The sequence below is a fragment of the Lithobates pipiens genome, unplaced genomic scaffold (assembly GCF_037356315.1).
Source record: "Lithobates pipiens isolate NorthernLeopardFrog02 unplaced genomic scaffold, aLitPip1_a1.2 Scaffold_28, whole genome shotgun sequence".
Lineage (NCBI taxonomy): Eukaryota > Metazoa > Chordata > Amphibia > Anura > Ranidae > Lithobates > Lithobates pipiens.
Window position 1 is genome coordinate 226427466 of NW_027507789.1, and position 26616 is coordinate 226454081.

The 26616-nt window shown below is 46.2% G+C and overlaps 2 protein-coding genes across 2 annotated transcripts in view; both read left to right on the forward strand.

Moving 5' to 3' along the window:
• The window catches only part of LOC143936205 (ABC-type organic anion transporter ABCA8-like), a 394203-nt gene that overhangs the window by 336064 nt on the left and 31523 nt on the right, over positions 1-26616 (forward strand). The gene's annotated exons all lie outside the window — the stretch shown is intronic.
• Positions 1-26616, forward strand: part of LOC143936207 (ABC-type organic anion transporter ABCA8-like) — a 110276-nt gene that overhangs the window by 53446 nt on the left and 30214 nt on the right. Inside the window, exons 19-27 of the mRNA XM_077460616.1 lie at positions 1735-1936; positions 3140-3306; positions 5362-5492; positions 7656-7793; positions 9682-9792; positions 12601-12771; positions 17104-17217; positions 20978-21100; positions 26196-26255. Coding sequence (XP_077316742.1) covers positions 1735-1936; positions 3140-3306; positions 5362-5492; positions 7656-7793; positions 9682-9792; positions 12601-12771; positions 17104-17217; positions 20978-21100; positions 26196-26255 — 1217 coding nt within the window. The remainder of the gene's footprint in view (positions 1-1734; positions 1937-3139; positions 3307-5361; positions 5493-7655; positions 7794-9681; positions 9793-12600; positions 12772-17103; positions 17218-20977; positions 21101-26195; positions 26256-26616) is intronic.

Genomic DNA, 26616 nt, shown 5'->3' on the forward strand with positions numbered 1-26616 from the left:
AACCTAGCAGTTCTAATATCTGAAATTCTGCAAACGATTTTCTGCAAACAATTCTTAGATGCGTTGGCGGAACCCGTTTTCTTTTTCAGGCTTTTTTATTGTCCTCTGGTGATCCTGCCAGCAACACAGTTGTCCTAGGGTGACAACACTCATTGTACTGGATCTCCGGAGGAGCAGCTATGTATCTTTGTTGGACAGGACTAAATAACATATCCCCCATCTCTTCTTCTATAACATGGGGATAGATGTTTTGTAGTTCACAGAGACATGACAGATAAAACTCACCGGATTTCTGGCAGGATCAATAGATTTTTTTTTTTTCACTTATCAAACAGGTATAAAAATACCACATAAGTGATATACCATATGTAACCACTTGCCGACCACACTATAGCCAAAAGATGGCTACAGCATGGTCGCCCAGTTCTGGGAGTGTGTCCATAGACATCCTCCCAGAACTCAGCCCCCTATGCGCCTCCTTTCGGACACAGCTTGACCACAGATTGCAGTAAAGGGCCAATCACAGCTGATTACAGATCGGGGTAAAGGGCCAATCATAACTGATTACAGATCGGGGTAAAGGGCCAATCACATGTAAACAGACTTGCCAGTTATCGGCAGTCCGTTCCTCACATGTTGTGTCTGTGGGAAAAAAAGAGAGCCGTTAACCAGAAAACGTGTCAGCATATCATTGGCACTGATAATTAGTGCTCTGATTAACAGTGCAGCTCCATCAGTACCACCTAGCAGTTCCTCCTCTCAGTGCTGCTTACCAGTGCCCATCAGTGCAGCCTATCAGTGCCACATATTAGTGCAGCCCAGGCATGTACTGGCCATTGGGACTACTGGGAGTTTTTCCCAGTGGGCCAATGGCTCAGTAGGCCACTCTGATGTAAGGGGGCTGGTGATGGGACACTCTGATGTAAGGGGGCTGCTCATGGGACACTCTGACGTAAGGGGGCTGCTCATGGGACACTCTGACGTAAGGGGGCTGCTCATGGGACACTCTGACGTAAGGGGGCTGCTCATGGGACACTCTGATGTAAGGGGGCTGGTAATAGGACACTCTGATATAAGGGGTGCTGATGGGACACTCTGTTGTAAAGGGGGCTGATGATGGGACACTCTGATGGAAGGGAGTGCTGATGGGACACTCAAAATGTAAGTGGGCCGGTCTGGAAGTCCAGGGCCAAATTTCTGTCCCAGTCCAGCCCTGGTGCAGCCTATCAGTGCCTTCTATCAGTGCCGCATATTAGTGCCTCGTATCAGTGTTGCCCATCAGTGCAGCCTATCAGTGCTGCCTTTTTAGTGCCTCCTATCAGTGCTGTCTGTTTGTGCCTCCTATCAGTGTTGCCCATCAGTGCCCATCAGTGATGAAGAAAAATTACTTATTTGCAAAAAAAAATTAAATAGAAAAAAATTTTTTTGGTCTTTTATCATTTGTTTAGAAAAAATGAAAACACCCAGTGGTGATTAAATGCCACCAAAATAAATTTCCATCTATCTCAAAAACATTCTAAAAATTTTAATTGGGTAAGTGTTGGATGACCGGGCAATTGTCATTCAAAGTCCAACAGCCCTGAAATCTGAAAATTGGCCTGGGCAGGAAGAAAGGGAAAGTGCCCGGTATTGAAGTGGTTAACAAACCAAAAGGAGACAAATCAGAGAAGTTCGTTGTTAGGGTTACCCGCATTCCAAGGCCAAATTATTACTTTTCTCATCTTCAATGACCAGATTACGGTGTTTTTGCCAATGAGCGAAATGAGCAAGAGGACCAGGATCACTTCTCCTCGGAACCAGAGGATTCCATCCTTCTGATGTCTGACTCCAGTATCCCCACCATCAGTGGACTGGCATTATGGAGACAGCAGGTGTTGGCCGTGGCGAGGATCCGATACTTGAAGCTTATCCGTGACATGAAAGACTTTCGATCCATGTAGGTGATGTAATCGGTTTCGGGCAATCTCTGGTCTGGCGAGACCGTGGTATGGTATAGAGAGTTAACCCATGCATAAAATTCTACATATTGAGGGGGAAGTGTTGTCAGATGGTGTTTGACAATTTTTTTCACTGTGTATGCTTTCTGAACCTAGGTGTAGCTTTATCAGAACAGAGGCAAGAATTTAAGACCGGCTCTGTTCCAAACTCCCAACACAGTATATATAGGAGACACCAGGTTCCTCCACAGGGCTCTGTGCAGTACACTTGAGTTCCTCCACATCAAACTGGTCAAACCATGTCTTTTTTGAGCTGGCTGTGTACACAGAAGACCTGGCTTGCAATTAGTGCCCCAAGGTGTTCAGTAGGGTTGAGGTTAGGGATCTCTAGAGGCCGCTCATGGTTTCTCCACTCTGTACTGGTCAAACCATGTTTTTTATGGCATTGAATACAGAAGACCTGGCTTGTATTTGGCATTCCCATGAATCCAAAAGTTATTAAGTTGGGTTAAAGACGGGGGTTCTGTGTAGGCCACCAAACTGGTCAAACCGCGTCTTTTTTGAGCTGGCTGTGTACACAGAAGACCTGGCTTGCAATTAGTGCCCCAAGGTGTTCAGTAGGGTTGAGGTTAGGGATCTCTAGAGGCCGCTCATGGTTTCTCCACACTGTACTGGTCAAACCAAGTTTTTATGGCATTTAATACAGAAGACCTGGCTTGTATTTGGCATTCCCATGAATCCAAAAGTTATTAAGTTGGGTTAAAGACAGGGTTCTGTGTAGGCCACTCAAGGTTCACTACACCAAACTGGTCAAACCATATCTTTATGGAGCTGGCTTTGTACACGGGGGGGATTGGGGGACACAGTAATGATGGAACAAAAAAGGGTTTTCACCAAACTTTTACCGGAAGGTTGAAAGAGCACAATTGTCTACAAAGTCTTTGTATGATGGAGTATTAACAGGACCCTTCACTGGAGACACCTGAACTCCATCATTTGGAGTAACGACCCCATACTTTTGGCCATTCATTTTACATTTCACCTAAGATACTCTATATAGTACTTTTATTTTATCTGATGGGTGCAGTTGAGAAGTTGGGTCAAGTAGCAGATTACTGCCAAACACATGTCAAATGCCACGTTGGAATGAAAATAACTATCCTTAATCTAATATGCATGTAACACGCCATATTGAATTTCAGATTTCTTCTGCTGGTATTGTTCATCCTGCCCCTGGTTACCTCCACCATACTGATGAACAGTTTCCACTCCAAAAACACCTGGGAGCTGACGCCACAGCTTTACTTCCGAAGACCCGGAGATCGAGCCCACAGATATTACTCCAATCTTCTGCTCGTCAACACCACCGGTACATTTTCAGTTTGCAGCACTCTAAGCTTAAATATTTCATTTGGTAAATCAAAAACATTCTCAGTCTTAAAGCAGAACTGAAGCACCAGTTTCCAGAACTTTTGCTATAATGTGCAGAGATGTTCCACGTTATAGTGACTTAAATTGGGTGGTCCATTGCTCCACCTTGTCACTGCCATCTTCTTCTGGTCCGGTATCTTCTTTCTTCCACCATTAGTGGGCCACTGATGATGGAAGTCCAACATGTGTGCGTTATAGTTGGATCTTCCTGTCACCCAGCTCCATTCTCTTATAGATTATTGTTACTATTATACAGGATTTATATGGCACCAACAGTTTACGCAGTGCTTTACAATATAAATGAAGACAATAAAGTTACAATACAATAAAATACAAGAGGGCTCAGAAGACCTTACAATCCAATAGGGTGGCACAAGTGGTACAAATGGTTGTAACTGTTGGGACTGAGCTGATGGAAGTGATAAAAGATTAGTTTAAGGTGTGATAGGCTTTCCTGTGGAGATGAGTTTTTTTAGGGTTCTCCTCAAGGCAGCCAGAGTAGGAGATGGCTGGGCAGACTGAGGTAGAGCATTCCAGAGGATGGGAGAAGTCCTGGAGATGAGCATGGGAGGAGGAGACAAGGGAGCTTGAGAGCAAGGAGGTCTTGAGAGGAGCGGAGAGGACGGTTTGATATTTGGAGACATGGTTGGACGATGTAACTGGTGGCAGAGTTGTGAATGGCTTTGTATGTTGTAGTTTGCCCAGTGAATTCAATTCAAAATGCTATCAGGAGCCAGTGTAGGGTTTGGTGGAGAGGGGTGGTGGACATTGAATGGTTGGTAAGGTAGACGGCAGAAGCATTCATGATAGACTGAGGAGGGGATAGCCTATGGAGAGGTAGGCCTATGAGACGGAAGTTACAAGGTGTCAAGGCGAGAGTTAAAAAGGGAGTGAATGAGGAGCTTGGTGGTTTTATTAGTTGACCACAAGTTCTCAATGGGATTTAGGTCTGGGCAGTTTCCTGGCCATGGACCCAAAATGTTGCCATTTTGTTCGTCAAGCCAATTGGTAATCACTTTTGCCTTATGACAAGGTGCTCTATCATGCTGGAAAAGGCATTGTTCCTCACCAAACTGTTCTTGGATGGTTGAGAGAAGTTGTTCTTGGAGCATGTTTTTGTACCATTCTTTATTCATGGCGGTGTTCTTAGGCAAAATTGTGAGTGAGCCTACTCCCTTGGCTGAGAAACAACCCTAGTCCTCAGCAGTCCAATCCATGTACCTTTTGCAGACTATCAGTCTGTCCCTGATGTTTTTCCAGGAGAGAAGTGGCTTCTTTGCTGCCCTTCTTGACACGAGGCCATCCTCCAAAAGTCTTCTCCTCACTGTGCATGCCGATGTCCTCACACCTGTCTGCTGCCATTCCTGAGCAGGCTCTGCACTGGTGGTGCCCCGATCTCCCCCTCTGCACTGGTGGTGCCCCCGATCCCGCAGCTGAATCAACTGTAGGAGACGGTCCGGGCGCTTGCTGGACTTTCTTGGGCACCCTGAAGCCTTCTTCACAAATGCAGTGGAAATGTTTTTTTTTGGGATTACCGTAAGTTAATTTTCATGGCAAAGAGGGTCTTTGCAATTAATTGCAATTCATCTGATCGCTCTTCATAACATTCTGAAGTATATGCGAATTGGCATCATAAAAACTGAAGCAGCAAACTTAATACTTGTGTCATTCTCAAAACTTTTGGCCAGGGCTGTAGATGGAGCTGGCGATCATCGGAAATAAATATATTACTCACATTACGGCAATTATTTGTGACAACTGTGTGAATGCTCGGGGGATCCACACAGCAAATATTTTTTTTTTATATATTGATTTTTAGGCATAGAAAATCTGCAACAATATTAACGAAGCGTAAAACACATTTCCTGCTATAGGAGTCACCCCTACAACCGCTTGAGAATGTTTTTACTATCACCCCTTACATGTTACTAAGCTTCCTTGTACCTCTATTATAACCTTCCATAATGGTGACTTCCAGTATTTCTCCACATAGGTCTTCCCATTGAGAATCTCGTTCATGGTATCACGGCTCAAGATATCGTCGTGGATGTTGTGGAGGGTCCGTATGATGAAAACACTACGGCCTACAACGGCGCTATAGAGATCACACGAGGCAACAACACGGTAATGAAAAAGTCTTACAAAAGTAACATTTCTCCACCACTAAGAATACTGAAAATAACCCAACAGGACCGTTCTCTTACCATAGTCCTGATGTATACATCACTGTGCTGTGCAAGAACTAGAAAAATTCTTGAGGAGTCTCCCTTACCTTATCTAGCTGCAGGGTCCGAATAACAGACCCAATCTTCACCTCTCACGGTGGGCTCCGTTAGGAAAAAAAACCTTCAGAGACTGGGGCCCCCTTGAATAGGGGGATCCGCAGTTCTGGGCCCGTAAAGCACCCTGCCAGGAATATGACTGAAAAAAAAACAAATACTGGATCCCAGGGTCCAGCTCTCTAAAAAGAGAAGTGTTACAGGTAAAACCTAGTTTCTTCGGACACGAGGCCCGGGTACCATCCAATTCGGCCTGGAAAAGACACCTTGAATGGATCCGGTTGCATAGCTGGCCCCAGTAAGGATATTCCAGTGGAGCACATCTTTACTTGTGACCAACACCTAAGACACTGGCGAAAAAACTGAGGTACCTCCAGTAGGGGGAGGGGTTATATGGGGGATTGAACTTCCTGTCTAGGGTGTGCCAGTGTCCAATCACCTAGTGATACCCTATAACCCACCAGTAATTACTGAGTCTCTGTGTCCCGTGATGTACGATAAAGAAAACATAATCACCAATCTATCAATAATCTATAATCTAATATGCTATACAATATATGGCCGTAGTATGTGTAACTCCAACCATCACACCTATATGAGCTTGTTGGATATCCTGTTCCAAAACCATGGCCATTATTATGCAGTTGCTCCCCATATCCTCCCTCTATGTCCATTAATATGGAGACCCCCCCCTCCCCCCTCGCCCCATGGCCATTCAAATTGAGTTTCCCCCTTTGTGGTTTAAATATCCTCCACTCTTCTGGGAAGGCTTCCACAAGATTTTGGCAGGTGCCTGTGGGAATTTGTGTCCATTTGTGAGGTCAGGTACTGATGTTGGAGAAAAAGGCCTGGCTCGCAGTCGCCGCTCTATTTCATCCCAAAGATGTTCTATCTGGTTGAAGTCAGGACTCTGAGCAGGCCAGCCAAGTTCCTCCACCGGGTTGAAGTCAGGACTCCAAGTTCCTCCACTCCAAATTTGTTTATCCATGTCCTTATGGACCTTGCTTTGTGCACTGGTGTGAGGCCATGTTGGAGCAGGAAGGGGCCATCCCCAAACTGTTCCCACAAAGTTGGGAGCATGAAATTGTCTAACATGTCTTGGTATGCTCAAGCCTTAAGAGTTTCCTTCACTGGAACTAAGGGGGCCAAGCCCAACCCCACACCATAATCCCCCCCCTCCACCAAACAATTTGGACCAGTGAACAAAGCAAGGTCCATAAAGACATGGATGAGCGAGTTTGGGGTGGAGGAACTTGACTGGCCTGCAACCCGATAGAATACCTTTGTGATGAATTAGAGTAGAGACTGTGAGCCAGGCCTTCACGCCCACCATCAGTACCTGACACCACAAAGCTCTTCTGGAAGAACGGTCAAACATTCCCATAGACACCCTCTTAAACCTTGTGGACGGCCATCCCAGAAGAGGTGAAGCTGTTATAGCTGCAAAAGGGCCAACTCAATATTGAACCCTACGGACTAAGACTGGGATGTCATTAAAGTTCATGTGCGTGTAAAGGCAGGCGACCCAATACTTTTGGTAATATAGTGTAGGCACACCAATATCACCCCACTATTGACAAAGCATTTATTATTAGTTTTGGATGGGGTAGATAAGGGTGAGAGCCTCTCTCAGGTTGTATTACTGTTTGTGTTCCCACTGATGAGATTCACCCTATTGGTCCTCTCACTTTCTAATGCGGCTCAAACACAAGAAATGAGGGAAAATCTCCCCAGCAGGATACAGACAGCAAAAGATAACCTAATAGGGGGTTTCCTACTCTATCCAAAACTATACACGGCCATACATCGCTCTTATTTCAATTGTATTGATGAAGATAAAGGTGAAATACGTTTATTTGGCCTTGACCTCTACAATTCCTAGACTTGAGTTCCAGTCTTGGCGCACATTAAGCAGACGGTCAAGGCATTCACAAGTCCAAAAAAAAATGATTCTGTTCAATATCATTTATTTTGTTTGGTGTCACTTTTCTGTTTTTATTTTGTTTAGGACTACGGGTACAAAATAATCGGAAACCCCCGAGCACTCAATATCCTCCCGGTATTGGTTAATATTCTCAGTAACGCCTTTATGAGGGCCTATAACTCCACGGAGAGGATCAGAGTATGGAATGACCCCGTCACGCATGTGAGTACCTTTGTAGCACTCACCCCCATAAAGTGCCAGCTGATTTTTGTCCCAGGTTCTTTTCCCGCACCGGTGTAGCAGCGGGCAGGCACCCACTAACAGTCACTTGTAGCAGTCTACAAGTATATTTTTGATGCTTTGTTGCAAGTTAAACATTCATAGGGTGAAGGGAGGCTGTGGGATATTTCAGTAACACTATGCAAAAAAAACGTAAAGGACACTTCTCACTTTATCAAATGTCTTAATACAGTCCCTCTAGCAGCATGTAGGCAGGCGCAGTTCACTTTCTCCCCTGCAGGTGGAGAGGAAATCAGGAGGAACAGGGTCCCTCTATGGTTTCCTGGGTCACAGCGCAGGCTATCTCATTGGATGATGCTGCTCCATGTGACTCTGGTGGCCATATTGGGTCGGGCAGAGCCTTTTAAAGGCCCTGGCTCACAGTTTTGGTGCACATTTTCGAGTTGGTAGAGTAGCCGTAGGGACAGGTGTTCCGCCTGGTAGGGACAAAAGTAGGGGCAGGGAAAGGTTCCTGACGAGGAGAAAAAATTTAGGTAAAATTTAGGGCTCGCTCTCTGGACTCATGTGTTTTTGGGCACAATCACTAGAACAGGCCCCCAAGCCAGTGGTGGCCAGTCCATTAGGGACGCAGGGACGATGCCCCCTATCCATGCGTCCGACCCCCTCATCTACATGTGGGGCACCAGACACATGGATTCCAATAGGGTTTTTTTTTTTAAGCATGTGATTAGAGCCAAAGGCTCTAACTGGCTTAAAAAAAAGGGTGGGCTCGGGGCGCCCTGAGCCCACCCAGTTGTGTGACAATAGTGAATAAATATTCGCTTATTGTCCCACTGATTCTCCTCCCATGCCAATCAGGAAGCGCATCCGAAAACCAGTTTGCCGATTGGCTGAAGGGAGATGCGAGCCCATTGGCCTAGGAGGAGGAAGGTGGAGAGGCAGGGCCGTCGTGATGCCAAGGAGGAAGACGAGACTGCCGCCCGGAGGGGAAGCGCTGCCCACGCCATAGATGGGGTAAGTGCAGGACTTGTATCCAGCCGACTTGGGGGAGGCTGGCGGTTTGTGCGAGTGATCCAAATAAACCATAAGGGGGCTGCAGGTGACACAACAGCCCGGGGGGGAGGCTGTGGGTGCATTGTTTGCTGCCCCCCCCCCCCAAAAAAAACATTTGCCACCAGCCGCCACTGATAAGTAGCATACAGCTCCAGCTGAACTGCTCTCTGTGCTGTGTCAGTCACAGACACAGCATAGTTCACACAGCAGGTCAGTCCTACATTTAAAGGTGTTTTTTTGCCCCTTTTTGTACTTGGGCTCTGGATTTATTTCATTTTCTCAGGTTAGAAGGGTAGCACAAGAATAAAGCCTGCACCACCCTTTGCTAATTTCCACCCATTGTGTCAAATTTATTATACAACTTGCATACAGACAATGGATCTCTAGTTATATTTTCATTGCACTAGTTCTTGGGAAAAGCCTTGAGTATGATGGGGGGGGTCTGCAGCAACAATAATCCGGATAACTGGTATCAATATAGAAGTAAGTATAAGCTACAATACACTGGGTGGGGGTGGTCTATGCATGGGAAACAGAAAATGGCTCCTCTTCCTTCTCATCCTATGGGTGAGCTGAATGGCTGGAGACCACCACGAGTAGGGCTCACCCCCAGGAATGAATGGGGCCCCTGTGCATCGTGGGAAGAGGAGTAAGGCCACTTTTGTTGGTTGCGCAGCGGGAGGGTAGGGCCACACGGGGAAGACTGCTGGAATGGAGGGGGGGGGGTATATTTAACCTATAGTCACCCTTAAAAAATTATTTTTTGTTTTCTTTCAAACAAAAAAAAATTTGTTTTAACAATTTTTTCTGTCACCAGAACTATGGGCATCACTGGTTTAATGCGACGCTCTACGTGGGAGTGCTGTTTATGATCTTTGCGTCTGGACTTGCCCCCTACTTTGCAATGACCAGCATGCAGGATATGAAGGTTAGTATGGGCTAGGGCGGGGTCTCCGAACTTTCTAAACAAAGGGCCGGTTTATTGTCCTTCAGACTTTAGAGGGGGGCCAGGACTGTGGCCAGTGAAGTGGAAATTTTCCTGGCATCAGTGGGAGTAAACATCAACACATTTGGTAATAGATTGGAGAATAGTGCCCCATCGTTGGTATTATTGGTATCAATGGGAGCAATGGTGCCCCATTGTTGATGTCAGTTGGCAGAATAGTGTCTTCTATCAGTGATTTGGAATAGTGCCCCAAGGGCCGGATGAAGGCAAGCAAAGGGCTGTCATTTGGAGACCACTGGTATAGGCTATAGTACTTTATTGCTAATGTGTTGTCTGGTTTTGATTTAAATCGGATCTCTACTTTGGGAGTCCAAAAAAAGGGAAGGGAGGGCAAAGGATTAAATCACCGGTAATACCTGTGGGCTTCCAGCAGCTGGTAATTTCTCCAGTACTGATTTACAATGACCTGTTCTGTGTCTGCGTGGGGGTGGCCATGTTAATAGGGACAGCATTTTGCTCCTCATGTCAGAGCTGCCCCCAGATTACTGATGGGTGGTTATCTGATGACTTCACAGATCACAGCATGGATAAAAACAGAAGCCGGGGAGATCCTTGCTCTCTAGGTCCTCAGGTACAGTTTCCTCTTCAGCAAAGAGTACAATGAGCAGTACAGTAGTGACATCACCACATTTTCAGAGACTACCAGACTTAGCATCAGGGAGATCTTTGCACTGTAAGTCCTAAGGTACAAATTCCTCTCCAGCAAGGAGAACAGTGAGCAACACAGTAGTGACATCACCAAATTTTCAGAGACTACCAGACTTTGCATCAGGGAGATCTTTGCACTGTAAGTCCTAAGGTACAAATTCCTCTCCAGCAAGGAGAACAGTGAGCAGAACAGTAGTGGCTTCACCAAAAGTGGCTTCACCTGAGACTACCAGGCTTGGAAACAGGGAGATCCCATTACTGCTGGTCCCCAGGTACATCTTCCTCTCCAGCAAGGAGAACAGTGAGCAGCACAGACGTGACATCACCAAATCTCACTCCAAGCCTCCTGAAGCTGCCAGGCTTGGGAGCAGGGAGATCTTTGCACTGCAGGTTCTCAGGTATAGCTTCCTCTCTAGCAAGAACAGTTTGTGGAAGTGTAGTGACTTCGCCAAAACTCCTTTAAACTACCAGGCTTGGAAACGGGGAGATTCTTGCACTGCCGGTCCTCAGGTAAAGCTTCCTCTCCAGCAAGGAGAACAGTGAGCAGCACAGTAGCGGCATCACCAAATCTCCTGAGACTACCAGGCTTAGCATCAGGGAGATCTTTGCACTGTAAGTCCTAAGGTACAAATTCCTCTCCAGAAAGGAGAACAGTGAGCAGAACAGTAGTGGCATCACCAAATCTTCTGAGACTACCAGGCTTAGCATCAGGGAGATCTTTGCACTGTAAGTCCTAAGGTACAAATTCCTCTCCAGCAAGGAGAACAGTGAGCAGAACAGTAGTGGCTTCACCAAATCTCCTGAGACTACCAGGCTTGGAAACAGGGAGATCCCATTACTGCTGGTCTCCAGGTACATCTTCCTCTCCAGCAAGGAGAACAGTGAGCAGCACAGACGTGACATCACCAAATCTCACTCCAAGCCTCCTGAAGCTGTCAGGCTTGGGAGCAGGGAGATCTTTGCACTGCAGGTTCTCAGGTATAGCTTCCTCTCTAGCAAGAACAGTTTGTGGAAGTGTAGTGACTTCGCCAAAACTCCTTTAAACTACCAGGCTTGGAAACAGGGAGATCCTTGCACTGCCGGTCCTCAGGTAAAGCTTCCTCTCCAGCAAGGAGAACAGTGAGCAGCACAGTAGCGGCATCACCAAATCTCCTGAGACTACCAGGCTTAGCATCAGGGAGATCTTTGCACTGTAAGTCCTAAGGTACAAATTCCTCTCCAGCAAGGAGAACAGTGAGCAGAACAGTAGTGGCTTCACCAAATCTTCTGAGACTACCAGGCTTAGCATCAGGGAGATCTTTGCACTGTAAGTCCTAAGGTACAAATTCCTCTCCAGCAAGGAGAACAGTGAGCAGAACAGTAGTGGCTTCACCAAATCTCCTGAGACTACCAGGCTTGGAAACAGGGAGATCCCATTACTGCTGGTCCCCAGGTAAATCTTCCTCTCCAGCAAGGAGAACAGTGAGCAGCACAGACGTGACATCACCAAATCTCACTCCAAGCCTCCTGAAGCTGTCAGGCTTGGGAGCAGGGAGATCTTTGCACTGCAGGTTCTCAGGTATAGCTTCCTCTCTAGCAAGAACAGTTTGTGGAAGTGTAGTGACTTCGCCAAAACTCCTTTAAACTACCAGGCTTGGAAACAGGGAGATCCTTGCACTGCCGGTCCTCAGGTAAAGCTTCCTCTCCAGCAAGGAGAACAGTGAGCAGCACAGTAGTGGCATCACCAAATCTCCTGAGACTACCATGCTTGAAAACAGGGTGATACTAGCACTGCCGGTCGACAGGTACAGCTTCTTCTCCAGCAGCAGGGTAGTGCCCGGTCATGTAGTGTCCAGAGCGAACATGCCAAACTGCACCCCTCCCCCCCCAAGATGTATGAGCATTATGTGTCAGCAAACCCCCCCCCCCTCCCACAAAAACTGCACTAATCTGCATGTTTAGCCCCCCCCAAGTATAAATTCCCCCTCCTCCCTATCAACAGAATCTGACAGACGTTGGTGAATGAAGCTCAGCTGTTTATTGAAGGTCCAGCTTTTATGTATGTTGGCCATGATCACAACCACAGATTCTTTCTCCTTCCAGATCAAAGCTCGCTCCCAGTTGCGTATTTCTGGCCTTTTCCCATCCGCATACTGGTTTGGACAAGCCCTGGTGGACGTCGCCCTTTCTTGGTTGCTCCTTTTTCTGATGGTCGCCATCCTGTTTGCGTTCAGCTATTCCACCCATCTGTCGTTCTTTCACGCAGTGCTGCTTGTGAGTATCATCGCTCAGATTTTCACAGCCATGCATTTAGCTGAACCTCTGGAATCTGAGGGCCCTTTCACACGGGCGCCTCCATGTAGTCGAATCCACTTGCTCAGCTGGGGATCGCTCTGGATGACAGGTCAATGCTTGCTCTGCAGGTCTGTGTCTGGCTCGGCTATGCAGAGCGGACACGGACACAGTCTTGCTCTTCTCTATGAGGAAAACTGATGGAAACTGACCACCTGTCCGTTTCCACCCGATCCTATCTGATTCTCCAGACGGGTGGAAAATTGGACCGCCATCTGTCTGTTTTTTGTGGGAAGGGTTCTGATGGCCGCGGGTGTCAGCGGACATCCGCTGCGCTATAGAAGAGAATGCAAGGTCCGATCAGGTCCGCCCGGAAAACTGACAGGTGGACCTGATCGGACAGCCTGTGTGAAAGGAGCCTGTATCATTTAAAACCCAACAGGACTTTTCATTTTAAACACAGGGGAACCTTGGATTACAAGCATAAACTGTTCCAGGAGAATGCTATTAATCCAAAATACTCGCATATCAAGGCGAGTTTCCAGATTGAAGTCAATGGAAATGAAAATAATTGGTTCTGCATGGACTTCAATGGCATGCAATACCGCATGCGGCCAGAGGTGGGGGGGAGGCGCCGGAGAGCCTTGGAAATGGCCGGAAAGGCCCGAGAACACCTCGGCTTCAAGCCTTTCCGTGCATTTCCGAACAGCGCCGATCGGCGCCGCTTGGCTCCGGTGCCCCCCCCCCACCTCAGGCCAAAAGCGGTACTGCACACGCTTTGACCTGAATCATGCTTGTTTTTTTGAGTTACGATTTTTAAAAATACAGTGCTCGTATGCGAAGCGCTCGTTAACCGCGTTACTCGCAGTCCGAGGTTCCACTGTAACCTGAATACCTTCCATGTGAATCAAAACAAAAGGTGAGAAAAGTCTTACAGTTGATTTTTTTTTTTCTTCTAGAAATCAGCCACAGCCTGATTAGAAAAGCCTTTCCCTTGCAAGCAGCTTCAGAGAAAGCACTCATGCGCTCTGTGTGGAAGCAGAGGTCTCTCTGGAGAGGTCCAACACCCCTTCTGCTGAGTTATGTCCAGAGCTCTCCAATCGGCAAGAAGTATGAACTTTTCTGAATGCACAGCTATAGGTCTGCCACAGCAGGGGGCGTGTTGGTCTTCTGCAAGAAGACTTTGCTAACACATATTGTTCAGGCCCGGTCCATCATCGTCATCATTAGAAGCTGGTCCAAAGCAATGATGGCATCAATGGGTCCCTGTTAGGGGTGCAAAGGATCATCACCGATCCGTGATACGAACGGGTCGACATGTTCGGATCGGCACACCACGGGATCCGCGGAGCGCTCCGCTGATCGCGTGGCTTTGGAAAGGCCGTGGTTTCGGCCTAGCTCCGGAGCGGCGGCCATCTTGGTACTGCTGTCTCGTCAGGAAGTGAGGTTTCGTCGCTGCCATCTTGCTACACCCCACACTCCTGCACAGTAATGATAGTGAGAAGAGAGCAAGCTGACATCTTGTTACACCCACCGGAGTTTTAGATTTCACAGTTATTTTCAACACAAAGCAGAGCTTATATGTTTAAAGAGGGAGTCCACCCAGAAAAAAAATGTATTAAAAGCCAGCAGCTATAAATACTGCAGCTGCTGTCTTTTAATATGGATAATAATGGACACTCACCTGTCCCAGGGTCCAGCGATGTCGGTAGCCGAGGCCGATCGATCACTTGGCTCTCGGCTGCTGCCGCCGCCATTCTCGGTGAGGGAATCAGGAAGTGAAGTGTTGCGGCTTCAGTGCCCGGTTCCGTACTGCGCATGAGCGAGTCGCGCAGCGCACTAGGAATGGTCCGCGCTGTCTCTGGGACCCGTGTGTGTCCCAGCAGACAGCGCGGCGGGACAGGAAGAGGCATAGACTCCCCTGGGAGTCTATGCCCGGAAGTGGGTGCAAATACCTGTCTTAGACAGATATCTGCACCCCCCTCAGTATTTACGCATTTATATACAGTATTTGTAAATCCGACGGACTGTTTAGATGTTAAATTTTCACATTTAGTTCAAAGTGAAAATCGGAGGTGTTCTGTCACATTAGCAACCACGGAAGGTCAGCAGGTTTGCTGCTGCTTTTAAAATTTAACATCTGAACAGTCCGTCGGATTTACAAATACTGTATTTAAAGCGGAGGTCCACCCTAAAATGGACCTTCCGCTCATCGGAACCCTCCCCCCCTCCGGCGCCACAATTGGCACCTTTCAGGGGGGAGGGGGGTGCAGTTACCTGGATAATCCAGGTAACTGCACCCACTTCCGGGATAGCTCTCTGTGCAAGTGCCCGCCCCCTTCCGCAAGTCCCCCGCTGCCTGCTGAGAAACACACAGATCCCAGAGGCAGCGGGGACCGTCCTTATTGCGCAGCGGAACTCGCGCATGCACAGTAGGGAACCGGGAAATGAAGCCGCAACTGGGAATTTGGACACTATTTTTGTATTTTTTGTTATTTATTGTTTTTTTAAGAGACCTTTTGCTTGTTTTTTTATATATATATATTTTTTATATATATATTCTTTCTTCTTTTTTGTACACATATTTTTCGTCCTTTGTTTTTTCAGCTGCACTTTTTTGATATATATTTTTGATATAATTTCTATATACTATCAATATATTTTTGTTTTTTTATATATATTTGCTTACACTAGCATATTGCATGCATAGGTTGTATAATCTGAATTTTGTATTGTGAATTTTAATTTTACTAAGCACATTTATATACACCTTCTATTTGTTTTTTGCACATCTTGGCGATAATGCGACTTTAGGCAAATAATTCTTGCATATGTATTTATATTAGCGTTTTACACTTACAGTTTGCATGTTTGGGATTATAAACTCACTAGCACATTTACATACGCCTCTTACTGGGAATTTGCCTACTCAAACCACACTTTGGCATTTATGCGATTTTAGGGAATACTGTCTCTTAGCGATACAGATACAAAAAATTCTTTTTGGTTTCTAGTTTGTTGTCTGGCTTTCGTTTTTTCCTCTTCTGTTGCTTATTGGAATTATTTGTTAATCCCAGGAATTTATCTTTAGTAGGAACTTTGTTGTCTTTTTGGGAATTCTGAGTAGCTTGTGAATTTCAAATTGCAGATTGGTAGTTTTTTTGGGGTTATGCCTCCCTTTATTATATATATATTCTTCTAGATGAATACATGATATATTCAGAATTATATATTGATATACATACATATAAGGAGTTTTACTTGTAGGTAGCGCCAATTACCCTGGTTATCATATTGTTCCATTTCCTGATTCCCATACCCAAGATTGCGGCGGCAGAACCCGAGTGACGATCTAGAGATCGGCTTCGGGTGCCGACATCGCGGGCGCGCTGGACAGGTAAGTGTCACTATTTTAAAAGTCAGCAGCTGCAGTATTTGTAGCTGCTGGCTTTTAAAAAAAAAAGAAAAAACGCGGAGTCCCGGCGGACTCCCGCTTTAAGCATATAAGCTCCACTTTGTGTTGAAAATAACTGCAAAATCTAAAACTCCGGTGGGCGTAACAAGATTAAGATTTGTCTTTTTTTTTTTTTGCTGATCCAAAAATCGATCCGATCCGTGAGTTTTTTGATCCGTTGCACCCCTAGTCCCTGTGCTTATCTCAGTGCAAGCTGGTGGGAGGAGCCAGCAGGGTGCTATACATAGCTTCCTGATAATATTACAGTACCCTGCCCAGGGGCAGACTGACAACTTATGGGGCCCCTAGGCAATAGAAGATTATGAGGCCCCCAGGCAGTAGATTATGGGGCCACACAGTATACACACACACACACATAGAGTATACACACACAGACACACAGTATACACACACAGAATACACATACACACTCAAAAGAAAAGGTACTGGAGAGGCGGGGCAGCTATAACCTTGGGATTTTTAAAAAAACACAGATTTTTACATACTGTCCCTGGTTTTATTGAGGCTGCCAACCCTGATGGGGCCCCTTAGCGGCATGGGGCCCTCGGGCACTGCCCAAGCGCCCAAATGGTCAGTCCACCCCTGAGCCTGCCTCAGTATTCCTCTCAAGAACCTTCAGTCCTGATGTAGGCAATGTGCTCCTCCTTGGGAGGAGTTATGCAAATATGAGCCTGTACCGGGGAGCCCGTACAACTGTGCAAGACTGAAGGCAAGGTCAGGTTTCTGGTGCCCCCCCCCCCCCCCGGATTACAACAACGTCATGACAATTCTACATTTGTCCAATGGGTGTGGATTTGGATTAAGTTTGTTACGTCACCAGTTATGTTTTTGATTTGCAGATTGTGGAAATTTTGGGTTTCGGCATGGCCACGGTCCTCTACGTTTACTCGATCACATTGGTGTTTCGGAAGACGAAGATTCATCATGACCGATGGTCCTTCTTCTTTATCTTGGTAAGTAGGTGACGTCGTCTCCAGCAGGTCACTTCGACTTTTTCATGTCTAAGGAGGGCTACAAATTGGAGAACATTTCCTCTAATGCCGCGTACACACGATCGGAATTCTCATCGGAAAAAGCTCTGATGGTTTTCCCGACGGAATTCGACTTAAGCTGTCTTGCCTACACGCGGGTCACATCAAATTCCGATCGTTTATAGCGCGGTGACGCACAACACGTACGACGGGACTAGAAAAAGGAAGTTCAATAGCCAGTAGCCAATAGCTTCTGTCTCGTAGTTGAATCTGAGCGTGAGGGATTTTTGGCGCGTCGGAATTGCATACACACAATCGGAAATTAGAAAGTTTTTCCGTCGGGAAAATTGAGAACACGCTATCAATTTTTGGCTGGCGGAAATTGGGACAGCTAAATTCCGATGGAGCGTACACACGGTCGTATTTTCCGATGACAAGCTCTCATCGGTCTTTTTCTGGCCCAAATTCCGACCGTGTGTACGCGGCATTAGACACATTCTGAGTCATAGATTTGTCACAGATCTTCAGATACCATGCAAAAAAAAAAAAATGGCGGTTAAAAAAGAAAAAAAGGAGTGGGGTTCCTCCCCCCAGTCCACATCAGGCCATTGGGGTTTGATATGGACTTGGGGGGGGGGGGGGAACCCCACTCCAAAAAAAAATGAAAGAGAAAACAGTGTGGGGCCTCCCCAAACTCCATACCAGACCCTTATTTGAGCATGACGCTCGGCAGATCAGGAAAAGGGGGGGGGGAACAAGCGAGAAAGAGAAGAAGGAGAAGACAACGACGTAGACAGAGGGAGACGACATCTCCAGAAGGAAGAGACAGCGGAGGGAAAAGACCGGAGGAAGAAGACTTGTCGGAGCTACGACGGGGGGCATTCTATAATTAAGGACTTGTCAAACACTACACTTCTTTTTTGTGTGAATGGGTACCACACTCATTCACATGGGGGGTGCCTTCCAGATTCCGATAAGCCCCCTGTCCACAGACAAGGTGCCCTCCCACCCCAAATCACCCCCCCCCCCCGTGTTGAGGGCTCGCTCACCCCCCTTTCCTGACCTGCCAGACTGCATGCTTAGATAAGGGTCTGTTATGGATCTTGGGGGGGGGGGACCCCGCATCATTTTTTTTTCTTTTACCGGAATTTTTTTCTTTCAGCTGTCAGCAGGAAACCCGCTGACAGCTGATGAGTCATTGGTTGTTAAAGTGGATGTAAATCTGAAATATTTTTTTCTTTTTTATATGTTATAATGTAGAGTATAAGATTCCCTATCATTTGAGCCCAGTCTTGCCACAAAGAGTTAATCCAGCTCTGAGCAATCCTCTTTTATTGTTCAGTGAGATAAATCTGATTGGCTGAGAGGCGGGTCAGTGTTGGGGAAGCGATTTATTTGATTCCCTAACACAACACTGTGTAAATAGCGAACACACCCGCTGTTTACCAATTTGGAGGCCGACGGCTCTAATCGGGCACTTCTAGAAACACCAACACCAACAAGGGGCCCGGACACCTGAATAGGGGGCGGCAGCGGCGACAATAGATAGATTAATGCAATGCATGAATCTATTGGAGATTGACGGGTGCAGGATAGAGGGGGCGGCGCTCCTGCGCCCTCTATGGATGCACCGCCACTGGCCAGCAGGCAGACGTGGAGCTTTTACTGTAGAAGATGCATAAATGGGGCTTGTTACACAGGCAGTCTGGGGGCAGTAAAAGCAGGCGGTTGAGCAACCACACCAACCACCCACTTAAACAAAGCAATGCAGCTTCTCAGGGCCATTCAAGTGAATGGGGCCACGCTGCAACTACCCCACAACTGCATGAAATGCGTGTGGTTAGGGAGCAGAGGTTCGGCATCCATGAGACGCTCGGCTGTGATTCTTCTTTCAAAGGCTAAAGATCCTTCAATGATTGAGAATTGGCGCCCCCATCAGCCTTCTTAATGTCAAAAGGTGCTGGCGCCTATCGTCGGTAGTAGAGTCTTCGCTTTCTCAACCATCAGCACTGTTCGGTCCAGGGTAGGAGGAGCACCTTCACAGCCATTTTTGCTGTCCAGGAGGCCTTGGAGTGGTGCAGGGCTTCAGGCTGGGGAAAGTATCTCCTGGCATTGGACCAGGCAAAGGCTTTTGATCAACCATAAGTAGCTGTGGTCGCTGCATAATAAGCGTGGACTGCCGGGTGGGTTTGTCGATTGAGTCATAGAAAAAAAGTTCTCCGGTTCACCGCACTTGCTCCAATTCTTCCAGTATCAGCCATCAAACAGCAACATGCCATAAGGAATGCAGAACCCTCTCATTGTGCAGTATGTCCCAAAATACAGTATTTATTAACCACTCCCCGACCAGCGCACGCTGATGTACGTCGGCAGAATGGCACGGGCAGGCATATTAGCGTACAGGTACGTCCATTTCTATATGCCGCCCTGCCATCGCATACACGCCGCCGCTGCCGCGCTCGCGTGCCGGTCGGGACCCCCGTGAGTGCGGTCGCGGGTCCCGCGGACTCGATCACCACGGGCATACCCGCGATCGTCTCATGGGGCGGCTGAACGGAGAGATGCCGTTGTAAACAGCATTTCCCCGTTCTGCCTAGCAACAAGTGACGCTGATCTCTGCTCCATGTGATTGGAGCAAGAGATCATTGTTCACTAACACAAAGCCCAGCCCCCCCACAGTTAGTAACACACCCCTAGGAACACTTAACCCCTACACTGCCACCCCCTGGTTAACCCCTTCACTGCCAGTGTCATTTACACAGGAATCACTGCACTTGTATAGCACTGATTGCTGTATAAATGACAATGGTCCCAAAAAATGTGTCAAAAATGTCCGATGTGTCCGCCATAATGTCGCAGTCACAATAAAAATCGCTGATCGCAGCCATTACTAGTAAAAAAAGTTATTAATAAAAATGCCATAAAACCATACCTTATTTTGTAAACGCTATAACTTTTGCGCAAATCAATCACTAATCGCTTATTGCGATTTTTTTTTTTTTTTTACCAAAAATATGTAGAAGAATACGTATCGGCCTAAACTGAGGGAAAAAAAACGTTTTTTTATATATTTTTGGGGGATATTTATTATAACAAAAAGTAACAAAAAGTAAAAAAGAATGCGTTTTTTTTTTCAAAATTGTCGCTCTATTTTTGTTTATAGCGCAAAAAAAAACAAAAAAAAAAACGCAGGGGTGATCAAATATCACCAAAACAAAGCTCTATTTGTGGGGAAAAAAAAGGACGTCAATTTTGTTTGGGAACCACGTCGCACGTCCACGCAATTGTCAGTTAAAGCGACGCAGCGTCGAATCGCAAAAAAGTGGTCTGGTCTTAAGCCAGCAAAATGGTCCGGGGGGCTGAAAGCGGTTAAGAGTATTGCACTTACATAGAAAGAAGTCCAGTATATTGATATGGTTTTGTTTCAAACCAACAAGATGGCAGCGGTTTTATTCCCGGCGCACGGTGACGTCACACGCCGCGGCTCCATTTCATCCTCGTCAGACCCCCCGACAACATCTGATCATCTAAGGATGATTGTGACCTAGCACCAGTTGTTTTTGTTTATTTTAGTAATTGTATGGATTTGTTCTTCTAGGTTGTACAGTAATTAAATAGTAATATACTAAAAATGATACTAATAATACACTAAAATATATGGTAATAGGTATATTATGGTCTATGATTATTTATACTGTATATATCAATATCATTTTTTTTCTTATTTTCTCATCTCTCGCAGTCCTCCCTCATCCCGCTCTTACTCAGTGCATTCCAACTCGCCGATACCGTCTCAGAAGGATTATGTTTTGTCTTCTTGGTCTTGGTGCCGCCCAGCCATCTGATGTTGTTTTTGGTTGGATTGGTGAGCAGTAATTTGCAAGTTTTTATCTCATTATTACCAGGGCCATCTTTAATATTGATTGGACCCTACCACTCACTGACTGGTTGCTAGAGGTTACAGTGCATAATTACCACTCACTGACTGGTTGCTAGAGGTTACAGTGTATCATTACCACTCACTGACTGGTTGCTAGAGGTTACAGTGTATCATTACCACTCACTGACTGGTTGCTAGAGGTTACAGTGTATCATTACCACTCACTCACTGGTTGCTAGAGGTTACAGTGTATCATTACCACTCACTCACTGGTTGTTAGAGGTTACAGTGTATCATTACCACTCACTGACTGGTTGCCAGAGGTTACAGTCTATCATTACCACTCACTGACTGGTTGCCAGAGGTTACAGTCTATCATTACCACTCACTGACTGGTTTCCAGAGGTTACAGTGTATCATTACCACTCACTCACTGGTTACTAGAGGTTACAGTCTATCATTACCACTCACTGACTGGTTGCCAGAGGTTACAGTCTATCATTACCCCTCACTGACTGGTTTCCAGAGGTTACAGTGTATCATTACCACTCACTGACTGGTTGCTAGAGGTTACAGTGTATCATTACCACTCACTGACTGGTTGCTAGAGGTTACAGCACACATTATGGCTCACTGATTAGTTGCTAGAGGTTACAGCACACATTATGGCTCACTGATTAGTTGCTAGAGGTTACAGCACACATTATGGCTCACTGATTAGTTGCTAGAGGTTACAGCACACATTATGGCTCACTGATTAGTTGCTTGAGGTTACAGCACTTGATTTCTGCTTGTTGATTGGTTGTTAGAGATTGCTGTGGATATGACCTCAGGGGGGCATGATATGCATATCAATGCCGCCAGCCTGCGCTATTTATTTATGAATGCCGCCGCTATTTACATATGAATGTCGGTAATTTACATGCAAACACAGGGTCTGCAGGTGATTCATTTGTAGTAGCACTTCACACTGAGATATCGGGACACAGCACAGGACTAAAACCTCAAGGGGTGAGGGAATTTAAACTGGGATAGTTGGCAAGTATGAGGCAGCTGCTTTGGGCCCCAAAACAATGACAAGGCCCAGGGCAGCTGCCCCTTTTGCCCTGCCTTAAAAACGGCCCTGATTATTACAGCAAATCACGCTGTACTACGGATATGCCAGCAACATGAAAAAACAATGAAATGTGTTCCTAATGCCGCGTACACGCGATCGGAATTCCGGCCAGAAAAAGACAGATGAGAGCTTTTTCATCGGAAAATGCGACCGTGTGGGCTCCATCGGAATTTAGCTATCCGAATTTCCGTCAGCCAAAAATTGATAGCATGTTCTCAATTTTCCAGACGGAAATTCCGATTGTGTGTGTACGCAATTTCCGACACGCTAAAAATCACGCATGCTCAGATTCAACTACGAGACAGAAGCTATTGGCTGCTGGCTATTGAACTTCCTTTTTCTAGTCCCATCGTTGTACGTCACCGCGTTGTAAACGAACGGATATTTGGTGTGACCCGTGTGTAGGCAAGACAGCTTGGGCGGAATTCCGTCGGGTAAACCATCAGTGCTTTTTCCGATGAGAATTCCGATCGTGTGCACGCGGCATTACATGTAGAAGATAATAAAATGAAATTGGGGCCGGTGTTCCAAGGAAACCGTTTCTCATTACTCACAGCAACCAGTTATCTTTGAGAAGTTCTAAACTTAAAGGGGTGCATTTTATATAAAAAATTGCATATCTGCTCATCCATTGAAACTTTATTTAAATTAGCTCTGTGCGAATGGGGCAAAATCGATTGTTTCCATGCTATATTCTTTGCAGTTCGAATGTATAAATAGGGGAAATACTGTATTATGGCCACTAGATGACACTCAGGAGCTTGTTTATTTCCAATGAAAGTCAGTGCCATCTAGTGGCCATACAATACTATAGCCCATGGGCGCTCAACCTGTGGCCCTTCAGCTGTTGCAGAACTACAAGTCCCATCATGCCTCTGCCTTTGGGAGTTATGCTTGTAACTGTATGCCTTGCAATGCCTCGTGAGACTTGTAGTCCCTCAACAGCTGGAGGACCACAGGTTGAGCACCAGTGCATAGCCACTAGACAGGGCTGGTGCAAGGATTTTTTACACCCTAGGCGAAACATCATTTTGACGACCCCCCCCCCCCGGCTCCACCCCTAACTCCACCCCCTTTGCCCTGTCCATGTATACCCCACCTTTTTAATGAAGTGCCCATCAAATGCAGCCTCACCAGCGCCAATCAAATGCAGCCACACCAGCGCCCATCAAATTCAGCCTCACCAGCGCCCATCAAATGCAGCCTCACCAGCGCCCATCAAATGCAGCCTCACCAGCTCCAATCAAATGCAGCCTCACCAGCTCCCATCAAATGCAGCCACACCAGCGCCCATCAAATGCAGCCTCACCAGCACCCATCAAATGCAGCCTCACCAGCTCCAATCAAATGCAGCCTCACCAGCTCCAATCAAATGCAGCCTCACCAGCTCCAATCAAATGCAGCCTCACCCGCTCCCATCAAATTTAGCCTCACCAGTGCCCATCAAATGCAGCCTCACCGGCGCCCATCAAATGCAGCCTCACCGGCGCCCATCAAATGCACGTTTGCTTGCTTCCATTCATTTGGGAGTCGGGACACAGACACAGTCCTCCCCTCTGCAGACAGCCGCCGCTCTGTTTGCACATAGTGTCAGAGGCACAGCGGCCGCTGTCTGCTGATGCTTAGACTTAGTTGCTTGCTGCAGAGAGAAAAGAGTAGGAACACCAGTGGCCAGACGCCTTAGGCACTGAATGGTTTGCCTAATGGTAGCACCGGTCCTGCCACTAGATATGGTGATGAGGAGCATACATATTTCTTATGATAGTCAGAGCCATCTAGTGGTCTTACTGCATTATGGACACTAGATGGGGATGAGGAGCATATTTATTTCTTATGATAGCCAGCACCATCTAGTGGCCATACAGCATTATGACTAGTAGATGGAGCTGACTATATTAGGAAATAGGTATGCTACTATGTGTTCCCACATTCAAATTGCAGAGAATATAGTCTGAAAACATTTGATTCACATGGAATGAATTTGCATGCAGTTTCAATGGCGGAAAAACTGCTAATTTTATACCTAACCACTTTCAGACCGGACCAATTTGCTGGTCAAAGACCAGACCATTTTTTGCGATTCGGCACTGCGTCGCTTTAACTGACAATTGCGCGGTCGTGCGATGTGGCTCCTAAACAAAATTGACGTCCTTTTTTTCCCACAAATAGAGCTTTCTTTTGGTGGTATTTGATCACCTCTTCGGTTTTTATTTTTTGCGCTATAAACAAAAATAGAGCGACAATTTTGAAAAAAACACATTATTTTTTACTTTTTGTTATAATAAATATCCCCCAAAAATATATAAAAAAACATTTTTTTTCCCTCAGTTTAGGCCGATACGTATTCTTCTACATATTTTTGGTAAAAAAAATCGCAATAAGCGATTATTGATTGGTTTGCGCAAAAGTTATAGCGTTTACAAAATGGGGGATAGTTTTATGGCATTTTTATTAATAATTTTTTATTATTTTTTTTTACTAGTAATGGCGGCGATCGGCGATTTTTATTGTGACTGCGACATTATGGCGGACACATCGGACATTTTTGACACATTTTTGGGACCATTGTCATTTATACAGCAATCACTGCTATATAAATGCAGTGATTCCTGTGTAAATGACACTGGCAGTGAAGCGGTTAACCAGTGGGTGGCAGTGTAGGGGTTAAGTGTTCCTAGGGGTGTGTTACTAACTGTGGGGGGGCTGGGCTTTCATTTAGTGAACACTGATCTCTGCTCCAATCACATGGAGCAGAGATCAGCGTCACTAGTTGCTAGGCAGAATGGAGAAGTGTTGTTTACAACGGCACTTCTCCATTCGGCCGCTCCGTGAGACGATCGCGGGGATGCCCGCGGCGATCGAGTCCGCGGGTCCCGCGACCGGACTCACGGGGTCCCGACCAGCGCAAATTTAAAGGGACGTACATGTACACCCATTTGCCTGCCCGTGCCATTCTGTCGACGTACATCGTCGTGCGCTGGTCGGCAAGTGGCTATACACCCCAAAGTGTAGCTAAAGCCAAAACGCTGTTCTTTAGTTTTAGATGGACTAGGGCAGGGATATGCAGTCCCATGAGGCATAGCAAGGCATGATGGGACTTGTAGTTTTGCAACAGCTGGAGGTCCGCTAATTGCATATCCCTGGACTAGGGGATGCTTGGAACCCATTGGAGAGATTTCTCTGCACTTTAAAGCCACACAACAAGATTCATTGGAATTCTCTACAAAAGGAGGGAATTTTTCCAGGTGTCTCTATTAGAATATTTCTTTCTGTAACTGTTATGCCGCCTACACGCGATCGGAAATTCGGCCAGCAAAAGACCGATGAGAGCTTTTGGTCGGAAAAAATGCGACCGTGTATACGCTCCATCGGACTTTTGTTGGCCGAATTCCCGCCAGCAAAAGAATGAGAGCATGTTCTTAATTTTTTCGGTCAGAAAAAGTTCAGATCGGAAATTCCGATCGTCTGTACAAATTCTGAGCGTGCGTCAAATTTTTGCACGTTGGAAACAATTCAACGCATGCTCGGAAGCCTTGAACTTCATTTTCTCGGCTCGTCGTAGTGTTGTACGTCACCCGCGTTCTTGACGGTCGAAAGTTCCGTGAAACTTTTGTGTGACCGCGTGTATGATAGCCAAGCTTGAGCGGAATTCCGTTGGAAAAACAATCCAAGATTTTTCCGACGGAAAATCCGCGCGTGTGTACGGGGCATTATGGGGACAACTCCGAATGTTTGATTTCCCATCACTTCCTGTGTGAGTGTGGCAACAGTCACCAGTACAGATGAGAGGGTGAAGATCTCCAACAAGGATATAATGGAAAAACCTGATAGAGTTCTTTCCCCATTAAAAAAAGTTTTGGTTAGGAATACACTTTAAACAAGGATTCTGATTGGTGGACTTTAGTATAGCGATGGGATTGTAAATCTTTGTGTAATACAATGATATGATATTTCTCTTCCTAGATTCACATTCACAATTCTCATGGCTTTTTTCTGCCAACTGTGTACGGCTACCTGGTGATTGTAAGTAAAGGAACACTCCGATCACAATAAAAAAACCTTCTGAAGCATTCAGAGTCCAGAGGCATTCAGGGATCAGTGTTCTATTCAGATAGTTTCAGGATAAAGTCAGATAGTGCCCAGGGCAAAAATGGTAACCTTCACACCATTGGTGTCATTGAACCCAATAATAACCCCCAGCATTGCTGTCAGTTTCTGCAATAGTAACCTCCAGTATCAGTGTCGGACGCAATAATAATCTCTAGATTAACCCCCAGAATTGGTGTCAGTTTCTGCAAAAATAACCCTCAAAATTGGTGTCAGTAACATCAATAATAACCCCCAGCATTAGTGTCAGTTGCCGCCTTAACAGCCCCAGAATTAG